Genomic DNA, 23,400 nt, shown 5'->3' with positions numbered 1-23,400 from the left:
TTTAGGCACATTAAGGAGGGGGGGGCGCAGAGAGAAAAGAATGGTTTTTATCCAGATGTACAATGTTTTTGTTTTTCATGGACTTATCCTGTGGGTTTTTAAAAATATTTTTTTAACTTAATTATAGTATGTTCAGATAACTTCATTCTACTTGTTTTTGTCTGTTTGGGCTTCTGTAACAAAAATACCACAAATTGGATGGCTTCAACAACAAAAACTTCTCACAGCTCTTGAGGCTGGAAGTCCAGTTCAAGGTGCCAACAGATTTGGTGTCTGGTGAGAAAAGGGTAAGAGAGCTCTCTGGGGCTCTTTTATAAGGGCACTAATCCCATTCCTGAGGGCTCCACCCTCATGATCTCATCTAATTCCAATCGTTTTCCAAAGGCCCCACCCCCTAGTATCATCACATGGAGGATTAGGATTTCAATACATGAATTTGGGGAAGGATACAGTCAGTCCATAACACTACCAACTGTTACTGCTAAAAGGAAGATTCTTCTAGTTTTTCTGATTCAGACATATGGGATCTGAGAAGTCCTGTCAGTTTAAATGTAAGAGACTGTGATAGTATAATATGGATTGCATAGATAATGCTGTAGGGTAATGTTTCCTGCATTTTAAACTCAATAAGACAGCATTTTCTTCGTTTATGTCCAGGTGGTGAGCTTTTTGCCTGGGGACAGAACTTGGATGGCCAACTTGGACTTGGGAGAATACTTGACTCAACCCCCACACCACAGCTTGTGGAGCACCTCTCAGGAATCCCGTTGGCTCAGATTTCTGCAGGAAAAGCCCACAGCATGGCTTTATCCATGTCTGGAAACATTTACTCATGGGGAAGAAATGATTTTGGACAACTAGGCCTGGGCCACACTGACAGTATGGAAACACATTTTGAAATTCATATTATCAGCAGACATATTTGTTAGGTGCATGGTGAAATTAACACAGATCTCCCTTTTAAAAATGGTTCAAGTCCTCAATTTCTTGTCACTGTTCTTCCTGGTTATCTCTTTGTCTTCAGGACAGAATCGGTTTAAAAGTCATGCATAGTGTGGAAGTCCTTGCTATAATTGAGACACATGTCAGGGCCATGTGAAAAAAGGGAAGGAGTATCAGACTGGGGATTGGAACACCTGGATTATGATTCCCACCTCACAGTTAACTAACTGCAGGGCCTTACCCAGTCCCTTAGCCAGCTTTTCTCTAGGCCTTATTTTCACTTCCTTTAAAGTGATGAGCTTGGATGAAATGATCTTCAAACACCATGTGCACTGAAGTGTCTATTAACATAATTATATTATGAAAAAAGGTTACTAAAACTCTATCTTAGGAACTGATCCTAATCATATTCTAAAAACTATTAATTAATCTGTACATACACACATGCGTGTGTGCACTATAAAACACGTACAGTAATTTCCATTATTGAACTACCGCCACAAAGCAGATGGCAGAATTTCTTATTGACCCAAACACCTTGTTAGAGTTCTCAGGTGTAGCAGAATCCATTGATTTATCAGCTCTAGTAATATGCACGTTATCTCCTGAGTTACTGGTCAAACACTGCATTTCTTATTGACGTGGTCCCATGCTAATTCCTCAGGAGAACCCATAAGTCAAAGTCAGAAAAATATTCAAAGGAGGCAAAGAAATAAAGGGCAGTTAAAGTATTTATGCTGAATCTGTAAGTGATTTGACAAGAAAATAATCATGAAAAAAAGGAGAGATAGAATGAGGCAAGGACACTGTAGTAGAGAACTGAAAAGAAAAAAAATAATGTTTATTAAAAAGGTAATTCTCAATGGGAATTGGAAATAACAGATATCCTGCAATTAAAGTTAGGCCAGGTTAAAAAGAGAATAGGCCTGGGAAGTAGCTTGATACTTTCACAGGTGAGTCCTTTTACCATTGCCCCATGCCCACCTTTAAGACTAAATATACCAGCATAGAGCCTTTCTGGTCAGAATGTGTTGGGAGTTGTAGTCTGAGAGGAAGTAGTCCAGGTATTTTACCAGTAGCACAGAACTCTAGTGTGAAATTCAGCATTTCCTTCTGGTCACTTCAGCTATTCTTTCCCTTGTATAGATGAAGATTTTCCTTCCCTTATTGAAGCACTGGACAATCAGAAAGTTGAATTCCTTGCTTGTGGTGGGTCTCACACTGCCCTGCTCACAAAGGTGTGTGTCCTTTGTCTCCTTGACTGTCATTTCGGAAGAACACTTTGCAGTGGGGAAAACAGGAGAATACCTAGGTGTGGGCAGTTAGTATTTCCCAGAGAAGAAAGGTCATCATTTCCCACAAGCAGGATGGCTTCCTGATAATTGTGGGTTTTGCTTTGACTGCTTTTCTTTGATTTGTTTTGTTAATACTCCCTCGATATTTTTCCCATTGACTTTTAGGGAGGGAGGAAGGGAGGGAGGGAGGGGGGAGGGGAGAGGGGGAAGCGGGGGGGGGGGGGGGAGAGAGAGAAACATAGATGTGAGGGAGACATTGATTGGTTGCCTCCCGCACATGCCCCAATCAGGGTGGGGATTGATCCAGGTATATGCCCTTGATCAGGACTCAAACTCAAGACCTTTCAGTGGGCGAGCTGGGACTCTAACCATTTAGCACACTGGCCAGGCCTGACAGTACTTTTTAATTATTCATTGATGGTGCCTTTGCATCAGTGAATACAACTTCTGTGTCGCATTTCTCTGGAATCTGATAAGAAGTTCCCTTTCCTTAGGATGGGCTCCTGTTTACTTTTGGTGCTGGAAAACATGGGCAGCTTGGTCACAATTCAACACAGAATGAGTTAAAACCCCGTTTGGTGACTGAGCTCGTTGGCAAGAGAGTAACCCAGATAGCATGTGGAAGGTAAGTTGTAAAGTGTTAATGGAAGTTGATAAAATCAATACAATAAGTTCAGGTAGGTAGTTAAATTTCCATCGGTTTCATTGATTGAGATAAAAGTATTAACATTTTCAAATGGAGATGTTTAATTTACATTATTAGATAATCATAATTTTTCTTTAGTATACATGTTTGTTTTTAATAAATCTTTATTGTTTAGGTTATTACAGTTGTTCCCCCTTTTTCCCCCATAGCTCCCCTCCACCCGGTTCCCATCCCACCCTCTGCCCTTATCCCCCCCCTCCCCCGCCACTATCCTCATCCATAGGTGTACGATTTTTGTCCAGTCTCTTCCTGCACCCCCCACACCCCTTTCCCCCTGAGAATTGTCAGTTCACTCCCTTTCTATGCTCCTGATTCTATTATATTCACCAGTTTATTCTGTTAATCAGATTTTTTATTCACTTGATTTTTAGATTCACTTGTTCATAGATATGTATTTGTTGTTCATAATTTTTATCTTTACTTTTTTCTTCTTCTTCCCCTTCTTAAAGAATACCTTTCAGCATTTCATATAATACTGGTTTGGCGGTGATGAACTCCTTTAGCTTTTTCTTATCTGTGAAGCTCTTTATCTGACCTTCAATTCTGAATGATAGCTTTGCTGGGTAGAGTAATCTTGGTTGTAGGTTCTTGCTATTCATCACTTTGAATATTTCTTGTCACTCCATCTGACCTGCATAGTTTCTGTTGAGAAATCACCTGACAATCATGTGGGTACTCCCTTGTAGGTAACTAACTGTTTTTCTCTTGCTGCTTTTAATATTCTCTCTTTGTCTTTTGCTCTTGGCATTTTAATTATGATGTGTCTTGGTGTGGTCCTCTTTGGATTCCTTTAGTTTGGGGTTCTGTGCGCTTCCTGGACTTGTAAGTCTATTTCTTTCACCAGGTGGGGGAAGTTTTCGGTCATTATTTCTTCAAATAGGTTTTCAGTATCTTGCTCTCTCTCTTCTTCTGGCACCCCCATAATTCTGATGTTGGTACGCCTGAAGTTGTCCCAGAGGCTTCTTACACTATCTTCATATTTTGGATTCTTTTTTCTTTTTGCTTTTCCGGTTGGGTGTTTTTTGCTTCCTTGTATTTCAAATCTTTGACTTGATTCTTGCGATCCTCTAGTCTGCTGTTGGATCTCTGTATATTATTTTTTATTTCAGTCAGTGTATGCTTAATTTCTAGTTGGTCCTTTTTCATATCCTTGAGGGTCTCACTAAACTTATTGGCCTTTTCTAGAAAATTCTTGAAAAACCTTATAACCGTGGTTTTGAACTCTATATCCAGTTGTTTGCTTTCCTCCATTTCTTTCATTTGCGACCTGTTTCTTTGTCTCTGCATTTTGGCTGCTTCCCTGAGTTGATAGAGTGGCCTTGTGTGGTAGGAGTCCTATAGGGCCCAGTGGCTCAGCCTCCCCAATTACCTGAGGTGGACACTCTTGGTGCACCCCTTTGTGGGCTGTGTGCACAGTCTTGTTGTAGTTAAGCCTTGATTGTTGTTGGTATCACTGGGAGGAATTGACCTTCAGGCCAATTGGCTGTGAGGATCAGCTGTGTCTATGCTGGGAGAACTTCTGTGCTGGAGACACCCTTATGAGACAAGACTTGCAAAAGCCTCTGTGCTCAGCTTGGATGAGGCGGAGTCTCAGTGCAGAGCAGACAGCAATGGCTTCCCATCAGCCCTGCCCTAAGAGGCCCCTGGGTCTCAATGTCCTGAGGTAATCACTGCAAGCACCTCTGAGAGAAAGCTGCCCTCGAGTTTTGCCTGCTGCCAGACAGTCCAGTTTCTCCCTGAATGAGTCTGGGTCCCCAGAGTCTCGCCCGGAACTGGAGTTCAGAGCAGTCGGGAGCTTTTGTCTCCCTCCTGATTGAGAAAGCCCGCCGAGTATTCAGTTGCCAGCCCTCTCCGGGCGCGCGCCTCCGTACCTCTGCCTCCTGCAGGTCCTCTGAGTCTCAATGTGCTTTTCTCTTTCCTTCTAGTTGTAGAATTTCCACTCAGCCAGCCTTCCTGTGATTCTGGATGATGTCCGTTTTGTCTTTTAGTTGTAGTTTTGAAGTGGTTGTGCGCGGCAGCAGTTTAGGTGTTTACCTATGCCGCCATCTTGGTTTCTCCTACATGTTTGTTTTCATTGATTTTTTTAAAATACATTTTTATTGATTTCAGAGAGAAAAGGAAAGGGAGAGAGAGAAACATCAATAATGAGAGAGAATCATTGATTGGCTGCCTCCTTCACGCCCCCTACTGGGCATTGAGCCCGCAACCTGGGCATGTACCCCAGACCAGAATCGAACCTGGGACCCTTCAGTCCATAGGCCAGCGCTCTATCCACTGAGCAAAATCACTAGGACTGATTTTTTTTTTAATGAACAAATACATTCACCTTCTAAAGCCCCTTTAGTGAAATACCTTTGTAACAGTTCAAATGCACTTTGTCTCTACGAAAAATGTAATCATTTATTTGGGAAAAATAGAAACAGACTCATAGATAGAGAACAGACTAATAACTGTCAGAGGGGAGGAGGCTTTCCAGGCTAGGTGAAAAAGGTGAAGGAATTAAGCAAAAAACAAAACCAAAAAACCTCCTAGAGACAGACAACAGTATGGTGATTACCAGAGGGAAAGGGGTTTGGGGGGAGGTTATAGGGGGATAAATGGTGATGGAAGGAGACTTGACTTGGGGTGGCAAACATACAGTACAATATACAATATCAGTACAAAGATATATGGAATTGTACACCTGAAAATGACATAATTTTATTAACCAATGTCACCCCATCAATTCAATAGAAAAAATAGATAAGCAAACATGAATCACAAAAGATTATTCATTGATAACCCCTCAGGGACCATCATACTTATTTACCGTAATTCTTTCAGAGTGATCACAGTCAAGTAGAAGACAAAGTCATTTGTGCTTTGAGTAAAATAGTCTTGAGAAATTTGATTTTCACAGCTTTATTTTTAAACAAAAGTAGAAAAACGTTCTCAAATTCCTTGGTTTACTTAATTATTTTCTTCCTTGAACCTCAATCAATCCACTTCTCATTAATGGGATGTTGAGTCTTGGGGTTAAGAAATATTTTCACCCAGATACTTGTTTTCTTTTCCTCACTAAACACAAGGAAATTCAGACTATACCAAATATTGGGTTCATTTGTTTGTTTACTGAGCCTTTGCTATTAAAAAATCTGGTGTATGTACTTTTAGAAATAGACTCTATAATCTTGGAGTAAAATTACATAAATGAACATTATGAAGGTAGACCAGATTATTGGGGTGGCATAATTCTCTGCATTCACTAATGTCCACTATCACCACGTTGGGTTTTTCGTAACACACATTCCTTAGTGTAGCATGTGTTACAAGAGGAGTCGTCATGTTAGAGATGGCGTAATGCAAACCAGGGCAGTACCCCTATTAACACAGAAGAACTCACTGGAAAGCCTCACAGAACTCACTGAAAGCTATTATACTCATGGTCACATTTATTACAAGAGGAAGACACAAATTATAACCAAAGGACGGGATGCATAGGACAGAGTCTAGGAGGGGTCCAAATGAGGAGCTTCAGGCATCTCTCCCCTGGACAGTGTTACCTCCTCCCTGCGTGATACGTGACCACGTGTAGAGTATTGCCAACCAGGGAAGCTCACCCAGAGTTGTTATTGTGGTTTCATTGCTTAGTCGTGATTGATTGAATCATTGTCTAGGTCTGTGGTTCCCAGCGTGGGGCCCCACAGAGGGGCAATTTGATTTTTAAGGGGGCAATTTGAGAATGAGTTAGTAACAGTGAATTTTTTTCCCATTTCTTATGGTTCTAGGGGCCTCATATATAGTATATAAATATATATTGTGACATATTTATGCATTTCAGTTCTCTGTTATGTGTTTTGAAACTTTATTTGCTATTTTTTCATATCACTTCATGTTATTATTATTTTTTAACAATTTCTTAGTGATTTCTTCCTCAGTACTTAAACTGTCCTTTCGTTCTTTTATTTTTCTCCTTCATGGATGATGCTATGTTCTTTAGAAGCTTGTTTAGACCAAGGTAATGGCCTTTTAGGCTTCCTCTGCATGAATAGGAGTTCACTTTTTGAATAATAAGAATTATTTGTCATGGGGGCGGGGCATCAGGGTTTTAGAGATGCTTTGGTGGGGCATGGCCAAGAAAAGGTTGGGAACCACTGATCTAGGTTGTTGAATTCAAACTTCAGTGTCTCCCTCCCTGTAGGTTTGCCTTACTTGGGGCCAGAGGGGCCCTCCATGAGCCACCTGGGTAAACTATTAAGTCAGGGGCTTGCCATGAATAATAAAGACACACCTATTATTTGGGGAATTTTAAGAATTTAGAAGTTACCTTCCAGGCACTGAGGACAAAGGTCAGACCTCTATTTGAGCAAGGCCAAATTCTATATAGTGGGAGAGACCATTGAACAAAGTTGTAAGAAAATCAGGGTGATAAAGGTCTTTGGGAAATAGAGTGGGAACTCAGAGGATCACCTAATTCCATTTTCTAGCATGGGAGTGGAAGGGCTTAGAGGTGGCTTCCAAGAGGTGGTGACTCTCAAGGCAAGGCTTAAAATGGAGTAGAAGGCAAAGGGAGATGCTTGTTCCTGATGCAGGGAACACCACTTGCCAAGGTACAGCATCATGGCCTTGAGTCATCTCAACCACACATGAATGATTTTGTTTCCAGGTGACTAATTTCATGCATTGGCAGTTGGTTAGCTGGTTTCACTCACTAGTGACCTAATTTTGACAGTTTACTGCATTGCTGTGAACTCTCATTGTGGATAATTGACAACTGACCATATATGTGTTTTTATTTGATAGGCGGCACACACTTGCCTATGTGTCTGATTTGGGGAAGGTCTTTTCTTTTGGTTCTGGGAAAGAAGGACAACTGGGAAACGGTGGAACACATAATCAGCTGATACCACTTCCCATGAAATTGCCATCAAATGAAGAACTCAAATTTGGTAAATTCTGTAGGAGCACAGGATTTGGTGTAAATATTTTTGTTGAGAAACTGTATTGTGGCAAGAAAAGAAATGTATGACTGAAGGGAGTTTCTCTAAACATTGGTTTCATTGTTTACTTACAAACAATTTAAAATATCCAGTCCAATTTATCAAGTCAAGTCTAATTTATCAAGTCAAGTTAATCATTAGTTTTCTCTTACCTCTTCAGATTAAGATAAATGTGGACTTAAAATGATAAACATAAAATAGACTCTGTGGATTCAGAAGCATATGCAGCCTCTGATTCCAGTTTGCAGAGGGCCTATTAATTTCATGGTGTTTTGGTTTTCTTACCTGGTTAAGTAATCATGTAAAACCCTCAGAATGAGAGCAGCTGACATATGCGAGGTAACTGTGCTGAACACTTCGTATGTGTTATCTAATCTATCCTTAAACAGTTCAGGGAGATGGGTACTCTCAGTTGCATTTTACTGGAGGTGCAGAGACAGGGAGTGAAGGGCTAGCCAGGGCTCATGGCCAGAAGTGGTTCGGCTGGATTTGAACTGTGTCCCGTGCAACCTCAGAGCCTGAGCTTTGAAACCCTCTAGTCTAGAAGTACCTCGGAGCACTTCAGTTACTGTGCTGAAAGTTTAGTGGTCACCTAAAGTACTAGAATTCTCTCAATTCTCCTGGGAAAATGGACAGTAGGGTTATTTCCTTAAGTAGTTCATATACTTGATTTCTTCTAACCACTTACATAGAAATACTTATTTACATTCCTCACAGCCAATAGTCATTGGTCAAATCTTGAGTTGTAGAGTATAGTTCTTAGTAATAGGAGCCAAATTACACCAAGGAACAGTTAAGTAATCAAATATTTGACTGTGAAACATACACTGAGTGGCCAGATTATTATGATCTCTGAACGCATAATAATCTGGCCACTCAGTGTGTGTGTGTGTGTGTGTGTGTGTGTTAGAGGCCCGATGCATGAATTCGTGCGTGGGTGGGGTCTGGCCAGCCTGGCCAGGGGGAGGGGACATGAGCAATTGGCTGGACTGCCTGCTGGTCGAACACCTGGTCGAGGGGACAATTTGCATATTAGCCTTTTATTATATACACTGAGGATATACACTGAGTGGCCAGATTATTATGTGTTCAGAGATCACAATAATCTGGCCAGTCATGTGCATTCACATTAATTCTGTACATTAAACTGATGCCACATATCAACCTTGTGAATCACCTGTTTGCCAACTAGACTTTACCCTGAAGTAGATAAATAGTTCTGCTTTATGGGTGGGAAATGTGCTGAGTCTTTGTCTATCAGAAAGCTAAAAGGACTAAGTTTTAAAAGAATCTGAAATTAAAATGAGAGTGCATGTTTGTACCAAATTTTAAACTCTTACTTTCTGTATATCCCTTTCAGAAAGCCATACCTCAGAAAATGAGTTAATAATAATTGCTGGAGGAAATCAAAGCATTTTGCTCTGGATGAAAAAAGAGGTAAAAATAGATCTCTAGATATTCTATAACTTGGTATTTTAAGCAAAACAAACAGTTCCAGAATCCAAGTTTGGTGAATTCCAAAATCATCGGGTGACTAGGCTGACTTTTGGGGATTTGGTGAGACATTGATGCTTTATTGTCTAAACTACATAAATATGTACCCACAAAGATCAGATTTGTCCCTGGTGAATATTGAATCAGAGAGATTTCCTTAGATTCTTCTTATCTTTTGGGAGGCCCCTGCCAATGGCATTTGGTCAGTGTCCTAGAGAGCCAGTGGTTGACTTTCTAATATAGTTCTGCCAGCCAGTACTAAAACAGATTTGAGGTTCATAGGCTTATGATTAAGTCCTTGCTCTACTTCACCAAGGCAAATCAAATTCCTCCCACTTCTACACACAGCCCTTTTAGGATTTTGCCTTCCCCTCAAAGCTGTGTGATGTTGTTCATTTTAATCCAATCACACCTGTGTAAAGTGCTGAGTGTTAGGGCACCCAGAAATTTACTTTGGGTCTAAATTTGTATTGATATTGGCAATCAGGAATTGATTGATTACTTCTTGGTAGAATCTCACTTTATCATTGCCCAGAGCTCTATTATTTGTATTTAAAAATCTGTTTTACCCTCCATCCTTAGCATATGCCTAAAAGTTGGATACCTATTTCTGTTGTGTCTAAATTTCTTTCTTTTTTGTTTGTTTACAGAATTCATACGTTAATCTGAAAAGGAAAATTCCTACATTGAATGAAGGGACTGTGAAGAGATGGATTGCTGATGTGGGGACTAAGCAGTGGCAAAATACAAAAAGGTATATTCCATGTGTCTGACTGTCTGCTTATGCAAGGCTCCAAAGCTATGTCCCCCCATTAGTTCTGCACAGTACAGAAATGTAAGATTTTGGGGTCTACTAAGGGGTCCACTAGCCAGAGATTCCCGGATCTCATGTGTTTTAGAGTGATGATAAGTACAAAATTCATAAGGCAGACCAGCAGGGAGACCCAGGGAAGAGTTGTTATTGCAGCTTGAGTCCCAAGGAAGTCTGGGGGCAGAATTTTCTGTTAAGGCCTTAAATTAACCCTTTTCTCTTAAGGCTTTCAACTGATTAGACAAGCCCTATCCATATTATGGAGAATAATCTGCTTTATTCAAAGTCTGCTGACTTAAATGTAATCTATTCTAATACTTTTATAGCAACATATAGGTTGGTGTTTGACCAAAAATCTGGATACTGTTGCCTAGCCAATTATTATTATTATTATTATTATTATTGTACTATTATTGAAATATACAATAATCATCACAACTAGCATGGAATTTCCATGAAGGCAGCTTTCTTGACTGCAGAACTTCTCTGGGCCTTTGACATGTTTGTGTCTATTTTGATTATCTGAGCAGGAAATACAGTCCACAGATTCCCAACCCTATTTGACCTTAGAACCACTTGTTTGTGGACCTCCTCATCACAGCTGAACAACTTCTACCATATATAAAGATTATACTCATATTTACAGAAAGTCTGTTTAGTGATTTTTTAGGTGTATGGCTTTCTAATTCTAGAAAGTAGTTATTTAAAAAGTTACAAAGGTGGAACTGAGCATACTCCCCTGACCTCAGTTAATTTCTGGTAATTTTTTGGTTTACACTTCAGTGGAACAGAAATAAATAGGGCTGGGAAAAGTTGAGTGGGATCAGAATGTTTAATTTGTCAGAGAAAATACTGACCCTACGTCGAGCCTTTTCCACTTTCCCCGTGGCTTCTCTGAGTACATATCCTTTGATTGCCCATGTTTGCCACTGAAAATTTGAGATTTAGCAAATGGAATAAACTTTTAGATACCCAAGGCAATAGCAAACCCATTGGAGACAGAGGGAGAGGTTTGAAGGGCAATTATGAGATGTTTTATTTATCATGTCTCATGCTATAAGAAGGCGTATTCATGATTTGTTTTAACCACCGTCTTATTCCTGATATAGGGAAATCAGAGAGATATTTTCATCTCCTGCTTGTCTGACTGGAAGTTTTGTAAGGGAAAGGTAATATATATAGTAAATTTATAAAGTTCTGTTAAAAATACCGTGTACAGATGGTGACTATAGTTAATACTGTATTTTATATTTGGAAGTTGCTAAGAGAGATCTTAAAATTATGGAAAAAAGTTATAACTGTGTGATGATTGATGTTAACTAGACTTATTGTGGTGATCATTTTGTAATATATACCTATACTGACTCATTATGTCATACACCTGAAACTAATATAATGTTATATGTTAATTATATCTCAATTTTAAAAATACTTTAAAGATAAAGTACTAGTTTGAGTACTTTAATTAGCTGTGTGTTTATCTCTTTAGAAATTATTTTTTACAAAAACAAATATATGATTGCTATAGAAAATGTCAAAAATACAGATACACAACAAAATGAAAATCATCCATAAGAGTAACAGTTAGTAGCAGTTGTGTATATTTTTTCTATGTAAATATATTCTTTCACCAAAAAATGGGATTATATGTTGCTTTAGTATATGTTACTTTACACTTAATATATTTGTCCGTTTTTCACTTTGTTCAGTTTCCATATTCATATTTTTTATAACCTAATTTTATTTTTTGTTTTTGTTTTTTTAAATATATTTTATTGATTTTTTACAGAGAGGAAGGGAGAGGGATAGAGAGCTAGAAACATAGAGAAACATCGATCAGCTGCCTCCTGCACACTCCCTACTGGGTATGTGCCTGCAACCAAGGTACATGCCCTTGACCAGAATCGAACCCGGGACCCTTGAGTCCACGGGCCAATGCTCTATCCACTGAGCCAAACCAGTTAGGGCTTATAACCTAATTTTAATGGCTGCATGGTATTCCTTGGGAAGGACATACCCTAACTTACTTAAAAACTTTCTTGTAAGATATTAAGATTACTTTAAATTTTTAAATAGTATGAAGGAAAAACTTTATACTTCTTTTTCTAAATATTTGTATAATTTTTATTTGAAAGAATTTATTTTCAGACACTAAATATATGTATTGTTTTACAAAGACTATGTCTAATTTTAAACAGTGACTATATTCAGTTCTATAAATGCAATTCATAGCTTAAATACACATTATTATACTTTATTAGAATACTAACAATTTACTGCTCTGAACCCTCTTTTTTTTTTAAAATATATTTTATTAATATTTTACAGAGAGGAAGGGAGAGGGATAGAGAGCTAGAAACATCGATGAGAGAGAGACATCGATCAGCTGCCTCCTGCACACCTCCCACTGGGGATGTGCCCGCAACCAAGGTACATGCCCTTGACCGGAATCGAACCCGGGACCCTTCAGTCCGCAGGCCGACGCTCTATCCACTGAGCCAAACCAGTTTCGGCTGAACCCTCTTTTTTTTTTGGTCCCCACTTTCACTTCATGTAACTCAGAGAAATTGCCCTGTTTTGGCTATTTTTTTTTTTTATCCTCACCTGAGGATATTTTTCCCATTGATTTCTAGAGAAAGTGGAAGAAAGGGAGGAGGGAGAGAGAGAGAGAAAGAGAAACATCAACATGAGAGAGACTCATCAATTGGTTGCCTTCCACACACACCCCTACCGTGGCTGGGGAACCTACAACCCAGGTACATGCCCTTGACTAGGGCCAACACTCTAACCACTGAGTCAGACTGGCCAGGGCTCTGGCTGTTTTTTTAATGGAAAATAAATATTTATTGATTATCCATTTGAGATAAGACAATATCTGAGTTAAAGTTAGACTGCATATATTGTTAATTCAGCCTTGATATTTTTGACACTTTAGAAATCATATGTTGTCAAATATCTACACTAATAAAAGAAAGATGCAAATTGACCGTACCTTCGTGGCATCCACCAGCCAATCAGGAGTGCGTATGCAAATTAACCCAACAAATATGGCAGGTTAATTTGCATATGCAGGCACCAAGTGGCTGGGGATGGGGCGGGTCGCTTGCTATGACGACAACGCAGGCGTACTGCACCGCCCCAGCTGCTCCCAGCCTCTGAGCAGTGTGGGAAGGCGGAAAGGTGGCTCCGGGCCAGAGCGAAGGCAGAAAGGCGGCTCGGGGCCGGAGCGAAGGCAGTGCCAGCAACCAGGGGAAGGAAGGCCCATTCTTGCATGAATCTTCGTGCATCGGGCCTCTAGTATATATACTATATTTGTTGTTAGTCCTCACCTGAAGATATATTTTCCATTTATTTTTTAGAGAGAGTAGAAGGGAGGGGGAGAGACAGAAAGAGAGAAACATAGATGTGAAAGAGACACATCGATTGGTTGCCTCCTACACGTGCCCCGACTGGGTGGAGAATGAGCCTGCAACCCAGGAATGTGCCTTTGACCAGAATTAAACCTATGACCCTTCTGTCCTCAGCCAACATTCTAACCACTGAGCAAACCAGTTAGGGCATCAACTATGTTTTTAATTGAATTCAGCCAAATTATTATAGTTATTGTAAAGTTGAAGAAAATATAAGATTTTATTGAAAGCAAGCTTTAGAAAAAAGCCTTTCATCTGAATAGATAACCTAATAAAATATTTAATTTTGAATTGAACTTTTTCATTTACTCATCTCTTTTTAAAATTTATCTTTCTTCCACAGAATAGCTGCAGACACCATGTTTACTCATTTGGACTTAACTAAAGCAAGAAACACCTTTAAGGAGTTAACCCAGAAAGACTGGATTGCTAACATGGTGGTATTCTTCAAATTGTTTGGGAAAGGGGAATCACTAAAATGTTTTTTATAAGAACTCAAAATTTCCGAAGAAATATTTTGTTTTAGGAGATTCTCTGAGACCCTGTTGTATATCCAGATTAAACTCAGATAGCATTCAAGGTGTTTGCCCACATAGGACAAATAGTAGTCACACAGGTTAAAAATAGTCTAAATAGTTCATATATATAATAGTAGTCACACAGGTTAAAAATAGTCTAAATAGTTCATATATATATATACACACACACAGACACACACACACACACACACATACATACACACACGGGGCTTTAGGAAGATGATTAAAGGAATTGTTGAGATTGGCACACTAGAATATTTTAAACGTAAGTATAGAAATGAGCATACTTTTCTGACTTGAACATCCCCTTCACCAAGGACTTTCTGGATTCTTCCTCTCTGTTTTGTTCCATTGTACTTCCTTTTCTGTAGGTTCTATAATATTTTTGTTCTTTTTGAGATTGTTGCTTCTTTGTTGTTTCAGCGCTGTCATTACTGTCTTTAGGTTTCCCACTTGCAGATCATGCAAACATACTTGAGTTATTGAATTAGCCTTTATTAATTAATTTCCCTATACTCTTGTATTGGTTGATGTAGGGGTGGTACTTGCTACGTTCTCTCAATGTGTTTCTTTCTGGGTCTCACTCTGGTTCCTCTTTCTTTCTCTCCTTCACTTCTTTTCTTTTTGCCTTCCTCTTCCTCTCCCCCCTTACCTTCTCACTCTACCTCCTCCCTTTCTCTCCCCTCCCCCCTCCACCCTCCCTTTCATCTTTCTTCTGTTTCTATATCTCTCATTCTCTTTCCCTCTGAATCTTCCTCTTATCTCTCTCCCTCCTTCTCAGCTCCCTCACCTGCTCTGTTGCTCTCTGCAACAAACAGCATTCTGTATCTTAGCTGCAAGTTCTCTCTCACACACATTCCTGTATCTCAAGGGAAGGTGAAAGTTCAATTCTGTTAACTTTGACAGAACCATGGCCCAATTAGGGATCTGAGTTAAAATAGACCCCTAATGATGCCCCTTTATCAGGATTCTGCAGGCACTTAATGAAAAGATCACACACACACACACACACACACACACAAAAAAAAAAATAGAAGGCCATTTCTGCATCTGCGAAAGGAAGCTAATTAGATCTTGGTTGTGCCAGAACAGTATCATAAAGTGTAAGTGGCATCTTCCAATATTTCAAATGGGATAATTGGGTCAGAAGACCTGTAATGTTTCTATTTTGAGATTTCTGTGGTAAGGATTCACAGACTTGGCAAGCATTTACCGTATTTAGCAAACATTTGAATATTTGTTTTGTGTAGGGCATTGCAATGAGGATCCTGATAAACAATGGAAGAGCTAAGCTCTGCCCTTAGAAGGTCATGGCTTAGTTTGGCACATAGACACGTTCATGGAGCTATTAATGGGAAGACCGGGTGTGTTTTACATGCCAGTCTCTTCCCTAATGCCTAGCTTAGAACATAGTGGGTATATGATAAATACTTCGAATGACTGAATTGAGTCATTACTAAGGCCGTGGATAGTCATCTCTACTTACAGCACTCAAACAAAACAGGGTGCCCAGGGGAAGTAGGTGCCTACATGGGGAAGGGCATTCCCGGAAGTGAGGGAAGTGTACACTAAGGCTTGGGGTAAGAAGCATGCAACTGGCTTGAGAGTATTGCAATAGTTCCTAGTGGAGATGTGGCTAGCAGAGAGCAAAGAGGTAGGAAGGATGTATGCTGTCGAAACATCATTAAATAGAGTTGTCAGGTATATGTAACTCCAGAGATTGAACCACATGGTAGGAGCCCAGTATGTTTTGATGTAAAAAAGAGAACATTTAAAAAATGTGTACATTTAGAGATACCATTAGCTAGTGTGATAATTTAGTGATTAAGAAAGAACTAGGTCTTCGGAGTCTGAAAGATTTAGGAGAGATTCCCATTTAGCTGTGTGACCTTGAGCAAATTAATTTCTCTGAAGTACAGATTTCTCATCTATACAATGGGGTGAATAATATCTATGTTATAGAAAAACTATAAGGATTAAATGACCTATTTAATATATGCAAATCATATAACACCTGACAAATAGATACTCCATAAATACTAACTTATCTTTTTAGTGGATTTGGAAACAAATTATTTTTATTATCTGAGCACACATGACCAATAAAAATTCAGAATTGCATTTGAATTTTTCCTGAACACTTGCATTCTGGTTGGGGAAACTAAGGAGATTGGAAGGACTAGGAACTAGAGTTTGTGGTGGGGAGAGTTGGTGATGAGGTCCTATAGGAAGATAATAGGAAACAGTTTTTGTTGTGGCACTTGTTACTTTTTTTTTGTTTGGGGTTTTATTTTTGTTTTGCTTTTTTCTAACACATTCTCCTTCTTTTAAAAAAAAAAATGAGGTGTGTTAGTGGAACCAGAGGGTGCAATGTAGCCTTTATTACTGAGAGGCTGCCTGTTAGTTCTGAATCCACTTCCTCCAGTATAACTCATACATGTGATCTCTTTTTTGTCTCCTTTATGCACCCCCAATAATTAAATGGAGACAATACTTGTCACATATCCACACCTCAGGCACCAGGAGCCTCGGTAAGATGGGATATAAGCATAGGTGTTAGAAAAACTAAAGTATTATTCCAATTTCGTGGTGCAATGAAACTTCAGGTTCTACACTTTATTTACAATAAGTTGCACCCAGTTCCTCCTGGGTTTTTGGGGTTTTTTCCTGCTGTGTTTTGAGTGCCTTCTCCCTGTTCATTTTTTTACTGCAGATAACCACATGTCTCAGGGATAATCTGCTCAAAAATATTCCATTTTCTTCTCCCCACCGAGAAGCTTTAGAAGTATTCTTCCTTCTCCCAGAATGTCCCATGATGCATGATTTTAACAACTGGGAGAGCCTGGTGGTTCCGTTTGCAGAGGCTGTTTGTAAGATGAATGATAAATCTTCAGAGGCTCTGGGTAAGATTGATGATTTACATGTGAAAATACTTCACCATTCTCTCAAGGAAAGATGTGCCTTGTAAAGTTCAGCAATGCTTAGGTAAAGAAATGGAAACACATTCGTGTTTTTTATCTCATGTTCTTAGTGTATTCTAAAGACACTATAGTAATTACTCTGGACATCCAAAATAGAGTGTTCCAGTACCTGTTTAGAATTCTTATCATGACCTATGTGTGGTTTGGTCATGAGGTTTTTTGTTCCCAACTTTTCATTATGAAAAATTTCATACACGGAAGTTAAAGGAATAGTACAGTAAGTACCCATATGCCCTCTACCTGAGAGTCAGCAACAATTAACATGTTGTGCTTCCTCTCTCTTTAAGTACAGATTACATTTTATTTTTGCTGAATTATTTGAAAGTAAGTTGGGGATATTATGACACTTCACCTATAATATTTAATCATGTATCACATAACAATATGGAAATCTACATTATGACATCATTATCACCTAATAAAATTAGCCATCCTATATAATAAAACCCTAATATGCAAATCAAGCAAATGTGGAATGACTGGTCGCTATGATGTGCACTGACCACCATGGGGCAGACGCTCAACGCTGGAGCTGCCCCCTGGTGGTCAGTGCGCTCCCACAAGGGGAACGCCGCTCAGCCAGAAAGAAGGCTGGCAAGCACAGGAGCCTCTCCCACCTCTGCTGCAGGTGGAGGGTAAGGAACGAGGGATCCCGGACTGCGAGAAGGCCCAGGCCAGGCTGAGGGTACCCTCCCCGCCAGTGCATGAATCTCGTGTACCAGGTCTCTAGTAATTTCATAATAACTGTCTAATATCCTGGTCACATTCAAATTTTTACAAAAGTTTACTGACTGCTTTTCAAAAAAATCTAGGTCAGTTGTCCTGGAGAATGTCCCAGCTCTAGAGTTGTCTGATTATTTCCTCCTTCCCTGTGTCTCCAGTACACTGGAAGTTAGTTCTAGGGACTTAATCAGATTTAATGGGGTTTCTTTCTTTTTTACATAATCAGCCCAAGAAAGTCCATTCTTTCTTACATTTTATTAAATCTAGGTAACATTGTAAGTGATGAAAAGCTGTTTAAACGTTTTGTTTGTTTTTTATAATGCTGAAAGGTGTTATTTAAGAGTTAAAAACTTGCCCTAGCCAGTTTGGCTCAGTGGATAGAGCGTCGGCCTGTGGACTCAAGGGTCCCGGGTTCGATTCCGGTCAAGGGCATGTACCTTGGTTGTGGGCACATCCCCAGTAGGAAGTGTGCAGGAGGCAGCTGATCGATGTTCCTCTCTCATTGATGTTTCTAACTTTCTATCCCTCTCCCTTCCTCTCTGTAAAAAACCAATAAAATATATTTTTTTAAAAACGCGTGCTGGGAGGCCAAAAAGAAGAGTCGTGCAGTCATGAGTAGTTCTTAATCTAGTTTTCCATACATTATGCTCCTCAATATGGAATAAAATGTAACTAATTTAATGTCTCTTTTTTCACAGGTTAATATCAAGATTGAGGTCCTATTGTTGTCAAGGAATTTTTCTTAGGACGTTAAATTCTGAACTTTTTTTCTTTTTTTTTTTTAAGTTTGAGCATAGACTTTTAAAATATGTATTTTTATTGATTTCAAGGAGGAAGGGAGAGGAAGAGAGAGAGAGAAACATCAGTGATGAGAGAGAATCATTGAGCGGCTGCTTCCTGCACGCCCACTACTGGGGATCGAGCCCACAACCTGGACATGTGCCCACAACCTGGAATCGAACCCAGGACCCTTCAGTCCATAGGCTGACACTCTCCACTGAGCCAAACAAGCTAGGGCAAATTCTGAACTTTTAATTGCAATCATATTTTCTGAAAATTTTATTACAAATGTATTTTTGTAACTATGAAATATAGAAAATATTATATCAGGTTTTTTTAATTCTTTATTGTTTAAAGTATTACATATAGTATTACATATTTCTCCTTTTTCCCTCATTGACCTCTTCCCGGCCACCGCCCCCCTATTCTATCAGTTTGGGAAAATATGGACCACTTTTATACCTTTAAGAACCTAAGAGAAATCACGTTAACATTTATTTACTTTTGTATCTCTCAGAGGAATATTGGGCATCTCTGCACGAATCTGCTTTCATGGAACTGGTCCAGATGTTTAAAAGAGCCATCACTGCTCAACTGCGTTACTGGGCTGAAAATGCTGAGAGTAACTGTCACATTAAAACTCTCCTAGAAATGTTGAAAAAGCTGCACAGGGTAAGGGTTTCTCCTGGCCTGAATCTTAAGCAGACTCTTGAAACATGAAGTTTATATTGCTATTTTTAAAATTTTGTTTTTTGTGAATTAAGCCATGCATATAAAAGGGTATATATAGATCTATGAATAATTTGAAGAAAACTAATAAAACAGACATCAGTGTTAACTACTGCCCATGTTGAAAAAGAAAGTATTTCCTGTACTTTTGAAATGCCTAGGTAGGTAGGTAGGTAGGTAGGTAGGTAGATGGATGGATGATAGATGTTACACTGTTTAATTTTGCTGTTTTTGAAATTTACATGAGTGGAATACATGTGTCTTATACATTTGTTTTACAGATTATTCCAGATTAGTATTCATAGCTGTATTCATTTTCACTTTTACATCATAATCTATTCTGTGAATGTACCATGATTATCCATTCCAGTACTGATGGATATATGTGCTGTTTGCAGTTCTTTTTGAGGGGGAGGGGTTCTCTATGAGAAAACATGCTGCTATAAACATTCCTGTGCATATGTCTTGGTGTTCATGTAATAAAGGGTTGTTTTTCAGCCCTAACCAGTTTGGCTCAGTGGATAGAGCATCGGCCTGTGGACTGAGGGGTCCCAGGTTCGATTCCAGTCAAGGGCATGTACCTTGGTTGCGGGCACATCCCCAGTAGGGGTGTGTGCAGGAGGCGGCTGATCAGTGTTTCTCTCTCATTGATGTTTCTAACTCTCTCTCCCTCTCCCTTCCTCTCCATAAAAAATCAGTGAAATATATTTTTAAAAAAAGAGTTGTTTTTTTAGTTTCCATACCTGATTCTGGAAGTGATATGTTGTAGGATATGTGTGTTCTTCTTTACACAGCCAAAGACCTCCTCAGCATTCGTCATTGAATCCAGGACTATGCCCATCCAGGTCAAATACTGATGGTCAGTCATGTCCAAAGCATCTAATGTTGTTATCAGTGTCTTCACTGAATGATGTTAGCACTGAGCCACCGTGTTCATAGGTACTTCATAATATCCCCTGGTCACGTCGGGATAGAAAACTGAAAATTCTCCCACGAATTGGGAGGAAATGTTCTATATATGCCTTGCCAGAGGGAACATCTATAAATGGTATATTGTTAATCTCTGAAGAACATGACATGCAATATTGGGCCCCAGAGTACTTTGGATTCATATTACACTGTATTTTTCTTTGGACTTAAAGTTCCTTAAAACTTTTTTTTCTATGAATTAAAAATAGCTAGAAGTTTCCAGGCTGGCATGGCTCAGTTGAGCATCGACTAGGAGGTCACAGTTGATTCAAGTCAGGGCACATGCCGGAGTTGCAAGCTCAGTCCCCAGTGGGGGGCATGCAGGAGGCAGCCTATCAGTGATTCTCTCACACTGTTGATGTTTCTATCTCTCCCTCTCCTTTCCTCTCTGAAATCAAGAAAAATATATTTTAAAAATAAATAAAAGTAACTAGAACTTTATCATCTTAATTATCAATTTCTACTATTAAATGTTAGACATTCTTTTTTTAAATCTTTATTGTTCAGATTATTACAGATGTCCCTCTTTCCCCCTCCACCCAGTTCCCACCCCACCCCAGGCCCTCGCCACCCCACTATCTGTGTCTATAGGTACTGCATACATGCATATAAGATTTTTATCCAATCTCTTCCTACACCCCACATTCCCCCTTCCCCCTGAGAATTGTCAGTCCACTTCATTTCCATGCCCCTGATTCTATTACATTCACCAGTTTATTCTGTTCATCAGATTTTTTATTCATTTGATATTTATATTTACTTGTTGATAGATACGTATTTGTTGTCACTTTGTTGTTCATAATTTTTTATCTTTACCTTTTTCTTCTTCCTCCTCTTAAAGAATACCTTTCAGCATTTCATATAATACTGGTTTGGTTGTGATGAACTCCTTTAGCTTTTTCTTGTCTATGAAGCTCTTTATCTGACCTTCAATTCTAAATGATAGTTTTGCTGGGTAGAGTAATCTTGGTTGTAGGTTCTTGCTATTCATCACTTTGAATATTTCTTGCCACTCCCGTCTGGCCTGCATAGTTTCTGTTGAGAAATCAGCTGATAGTCATATGGGTGCTCCCTTGTAGGTAACTAACTGTTTTTCTCTTGCTGCTTTTAAGATTCTCTCTTTGTCTTTTGCTCTTGGCATTTTAATTATGATGTGTCTTGGTGTGGTCCTCTTTGGATTCCTTTTGTTTGGGGTTCTGTGCGCTTCCTGGACTTGTAAGTCTATTTCTTTCACCAGGTGGGGGAAGTTTTCGGTCATTATTTCTTCAAATAGGTTTTCAGTATCTTGCTCTCTCTCTTCTTCTGGCACCCCTATAATTCTGATGTTGGTACACTTGAAGTTGTCCCAGAGGCTTCTTACACTACCTTCATATTTTTGGATTTTTTTTTCTTTTTGCCCTTCCGGTTGGGAGTTTTTTGCTTCCTCATATTTCAAATCTTTGATTTGATTCTTGGGATCTTCTAGTCTATTGTTGAATCTCTATATATTGTTCTTTTTTTAAAATATATTTTATTGATTTTTTACAGAGAGGAAAGGAGAGGGAGAGAGAGTTAGAAACATTGATGAGAGAGAAACATCAATCAGCTGCCTCCTGCCCACACACCCCCACCCTCCCACAGCCCCCCATGCAACCAAGGTACATGCCCTTGACCGGAATCGAACATGGGACCCTTGAGTCCATAGGCCAACACTCTATCCACTGAGCCAAACCAGTTAGGGCTCTGTATATTATTCTTTATTTCAGTCAGTGTATGATTAATTTCTGACTGGTCCTTTTCCACTTTTTTGGCATTGTCACTAAGATCCTTGAAGGTCTCACTAAGTTCCTCAGAGGTTTCTAGAAGATTCTTGAGTAACCTTATAACCGTGGTTTTGAACTCTATCCAGTAGTTTGCTTTCTTCCATTTCTTTCATTTGTGACATGTTTCTTTGTCTCCGCATTTTGGCTGCTTCCCTGTGTTTGTTTCTATGTATCGGGTAGCTGCTAAATCTCCTTGAGTTTCATAGAGTGGCCTTGTGTAGTAGGTGTCCTATAGGGCCCAATGGCTCAGCCTCCCCAATCACCTGAGGTGGACACCCTTGGTGCACCCCTTTGTGGGCTGTGTGCACAGTCTTATTGTAGTTGAGCTTTGATTGCTGTTGGTATCACTGGGAGGAATTGACCTCCAGGCCAATTGGCTGTGAGGACCAGCTGTGTCTAGAATGGAAGAGCTGCTGTGCAGGAGATACTCTTATGGGGCAGGACTTGCTTCAGTGGGGCTTTGGTGCTCACTGAGTCTGCCCCTTGAGTGTGTCACTTACAGATGTGTAGGGTTGTAATCTGGTATAGTCTCACACTGACCACTGGGCACACTAGTTCTTGGTTCTCCAAGGAGGTGTAAAGTCAGCCACTGCCTAAGGCCACCCAGCAGGAGCTACAGAGAGATCTGCAGATTCTTCCTCTTGGCATCGGGTTTGGAAGTGCCCAGATGAGGCCCAGCTGTGAAGCAAGGCAGGCTGGTGCTGGTGCAGCCTTGGGCCTTCTTTGGATAGCTTTGGGGCTCCCTGACCCAGCTGCAGCTTTTTTGACAGGTTTCAGGCTGAGAAAGGACAGACCATTCATATGCAAAAGCCACTGTGCACAGCTTGGGTGGGGTTATAAATTAGGTAGGGCAGGGTCTCAGGGAATCTCCAGGGTGGAGCAAACAGCAATGGCTGCCAGTCAGCCCTGCACCGGGGAGGTCCCAGCGCAGAAACAGTGACCACTGTGAGCACCTCCATCTGGAAGAAAGCCATCCCCATGTTCCTGCCCTGATGCCAGTTTCTCCCCGACAGTCAAGTTTCTCCCCGATGTGTCTACCCCCCCCCCCCCCCCCGCCCAAGTCTTGCCCGGCACTGGAGCTCAGAGCAAGGGGGAGCTTATATCTCCCTCCCGATTAAAAGAGCAGCACACCCGGATGCCAGCCTGTTCCGTGCCTCCGCACCTCCTACCAGTCTCAGTACACTTTCTCCTTTACCTCTCTAGTTGTAGAACTTCCACTCAGCAGCTTTCCCGTGGTTCT

At 40.0% G+C, this 23,400-nt stretch overlaps 1 protein-coding gene across 1 annotated transcript in view; it reads left to right on the top strand.

The window, feature by feature from the left end:
• HERC5 (HECT and RLD domain containing E3 ubiquitin protein ligase 5) overlaps nucleotides 1–23,400 on the top strand; it is a 46,202-nt gene that overhangs the window by 5,297 nt on the left and 17,505 nt on the right. Inside the window, exons 4-13 of the mRNA XM_080661063.1 lie at nucleotides 658–879; nucleotides 2,089–2,180; nucleotides 2,732–2,862; nucleotides 7,726–7,871; nucleotides 9,283–9,359; nucleotides 10,067–10,170; nucleotides 11,337–11,396; nucleotides 13,981–14,074; nucleotides 16,890–17,079; nucleotides 19,178–19,332. Coding sequence (XP_080517189.1) covers nucleotides 658–879; nucleotides 2,089–2,180; nucleotides 2,732–2,862; nucleotides 7,726–7,871; nucleotides 9,283–9,359; nucleotides 10,067–10,170; nucleotides 11,337–11,396; nucleotides 13,981–14,074; nucleotides 16,890–17,079; nucleotides 19,178–19,332 — 1,271 coding nt within the window. The remainder of the gene's footprint in view (nucleotides 1–657; nucleotides 880–2,088; nucleotides 2,181–2,731; nucleotides 2,863–7,725; nucleotides 7,872–9,282; nucleotides 9,360–10,066; nucleotides 10,171–11,336; nucleotides 11,397–13,980; nucleotides 14,075–16,889; nucleotides 17,080–19,177; nucleotides 19,333–23,400) is intronic.

Source organism: Plecotus auritus (assembly GCF_963455305.1).
Source record: "Plecotus auritus genome assembly, chromosome: 1".
In the NCBI taxonomy this organism is placed as follows: domain Eukaryota; kingdom Metazoa; phylum Chordata; class Mammalia; order Chiroptera; family Vespertilionidae; genus Plecotus; species Plecotus auritus.
Note: the sequence above shows the minus strand (reverse complement) of the source record. Positions and strands in the feature narration are given on the sequence as shown.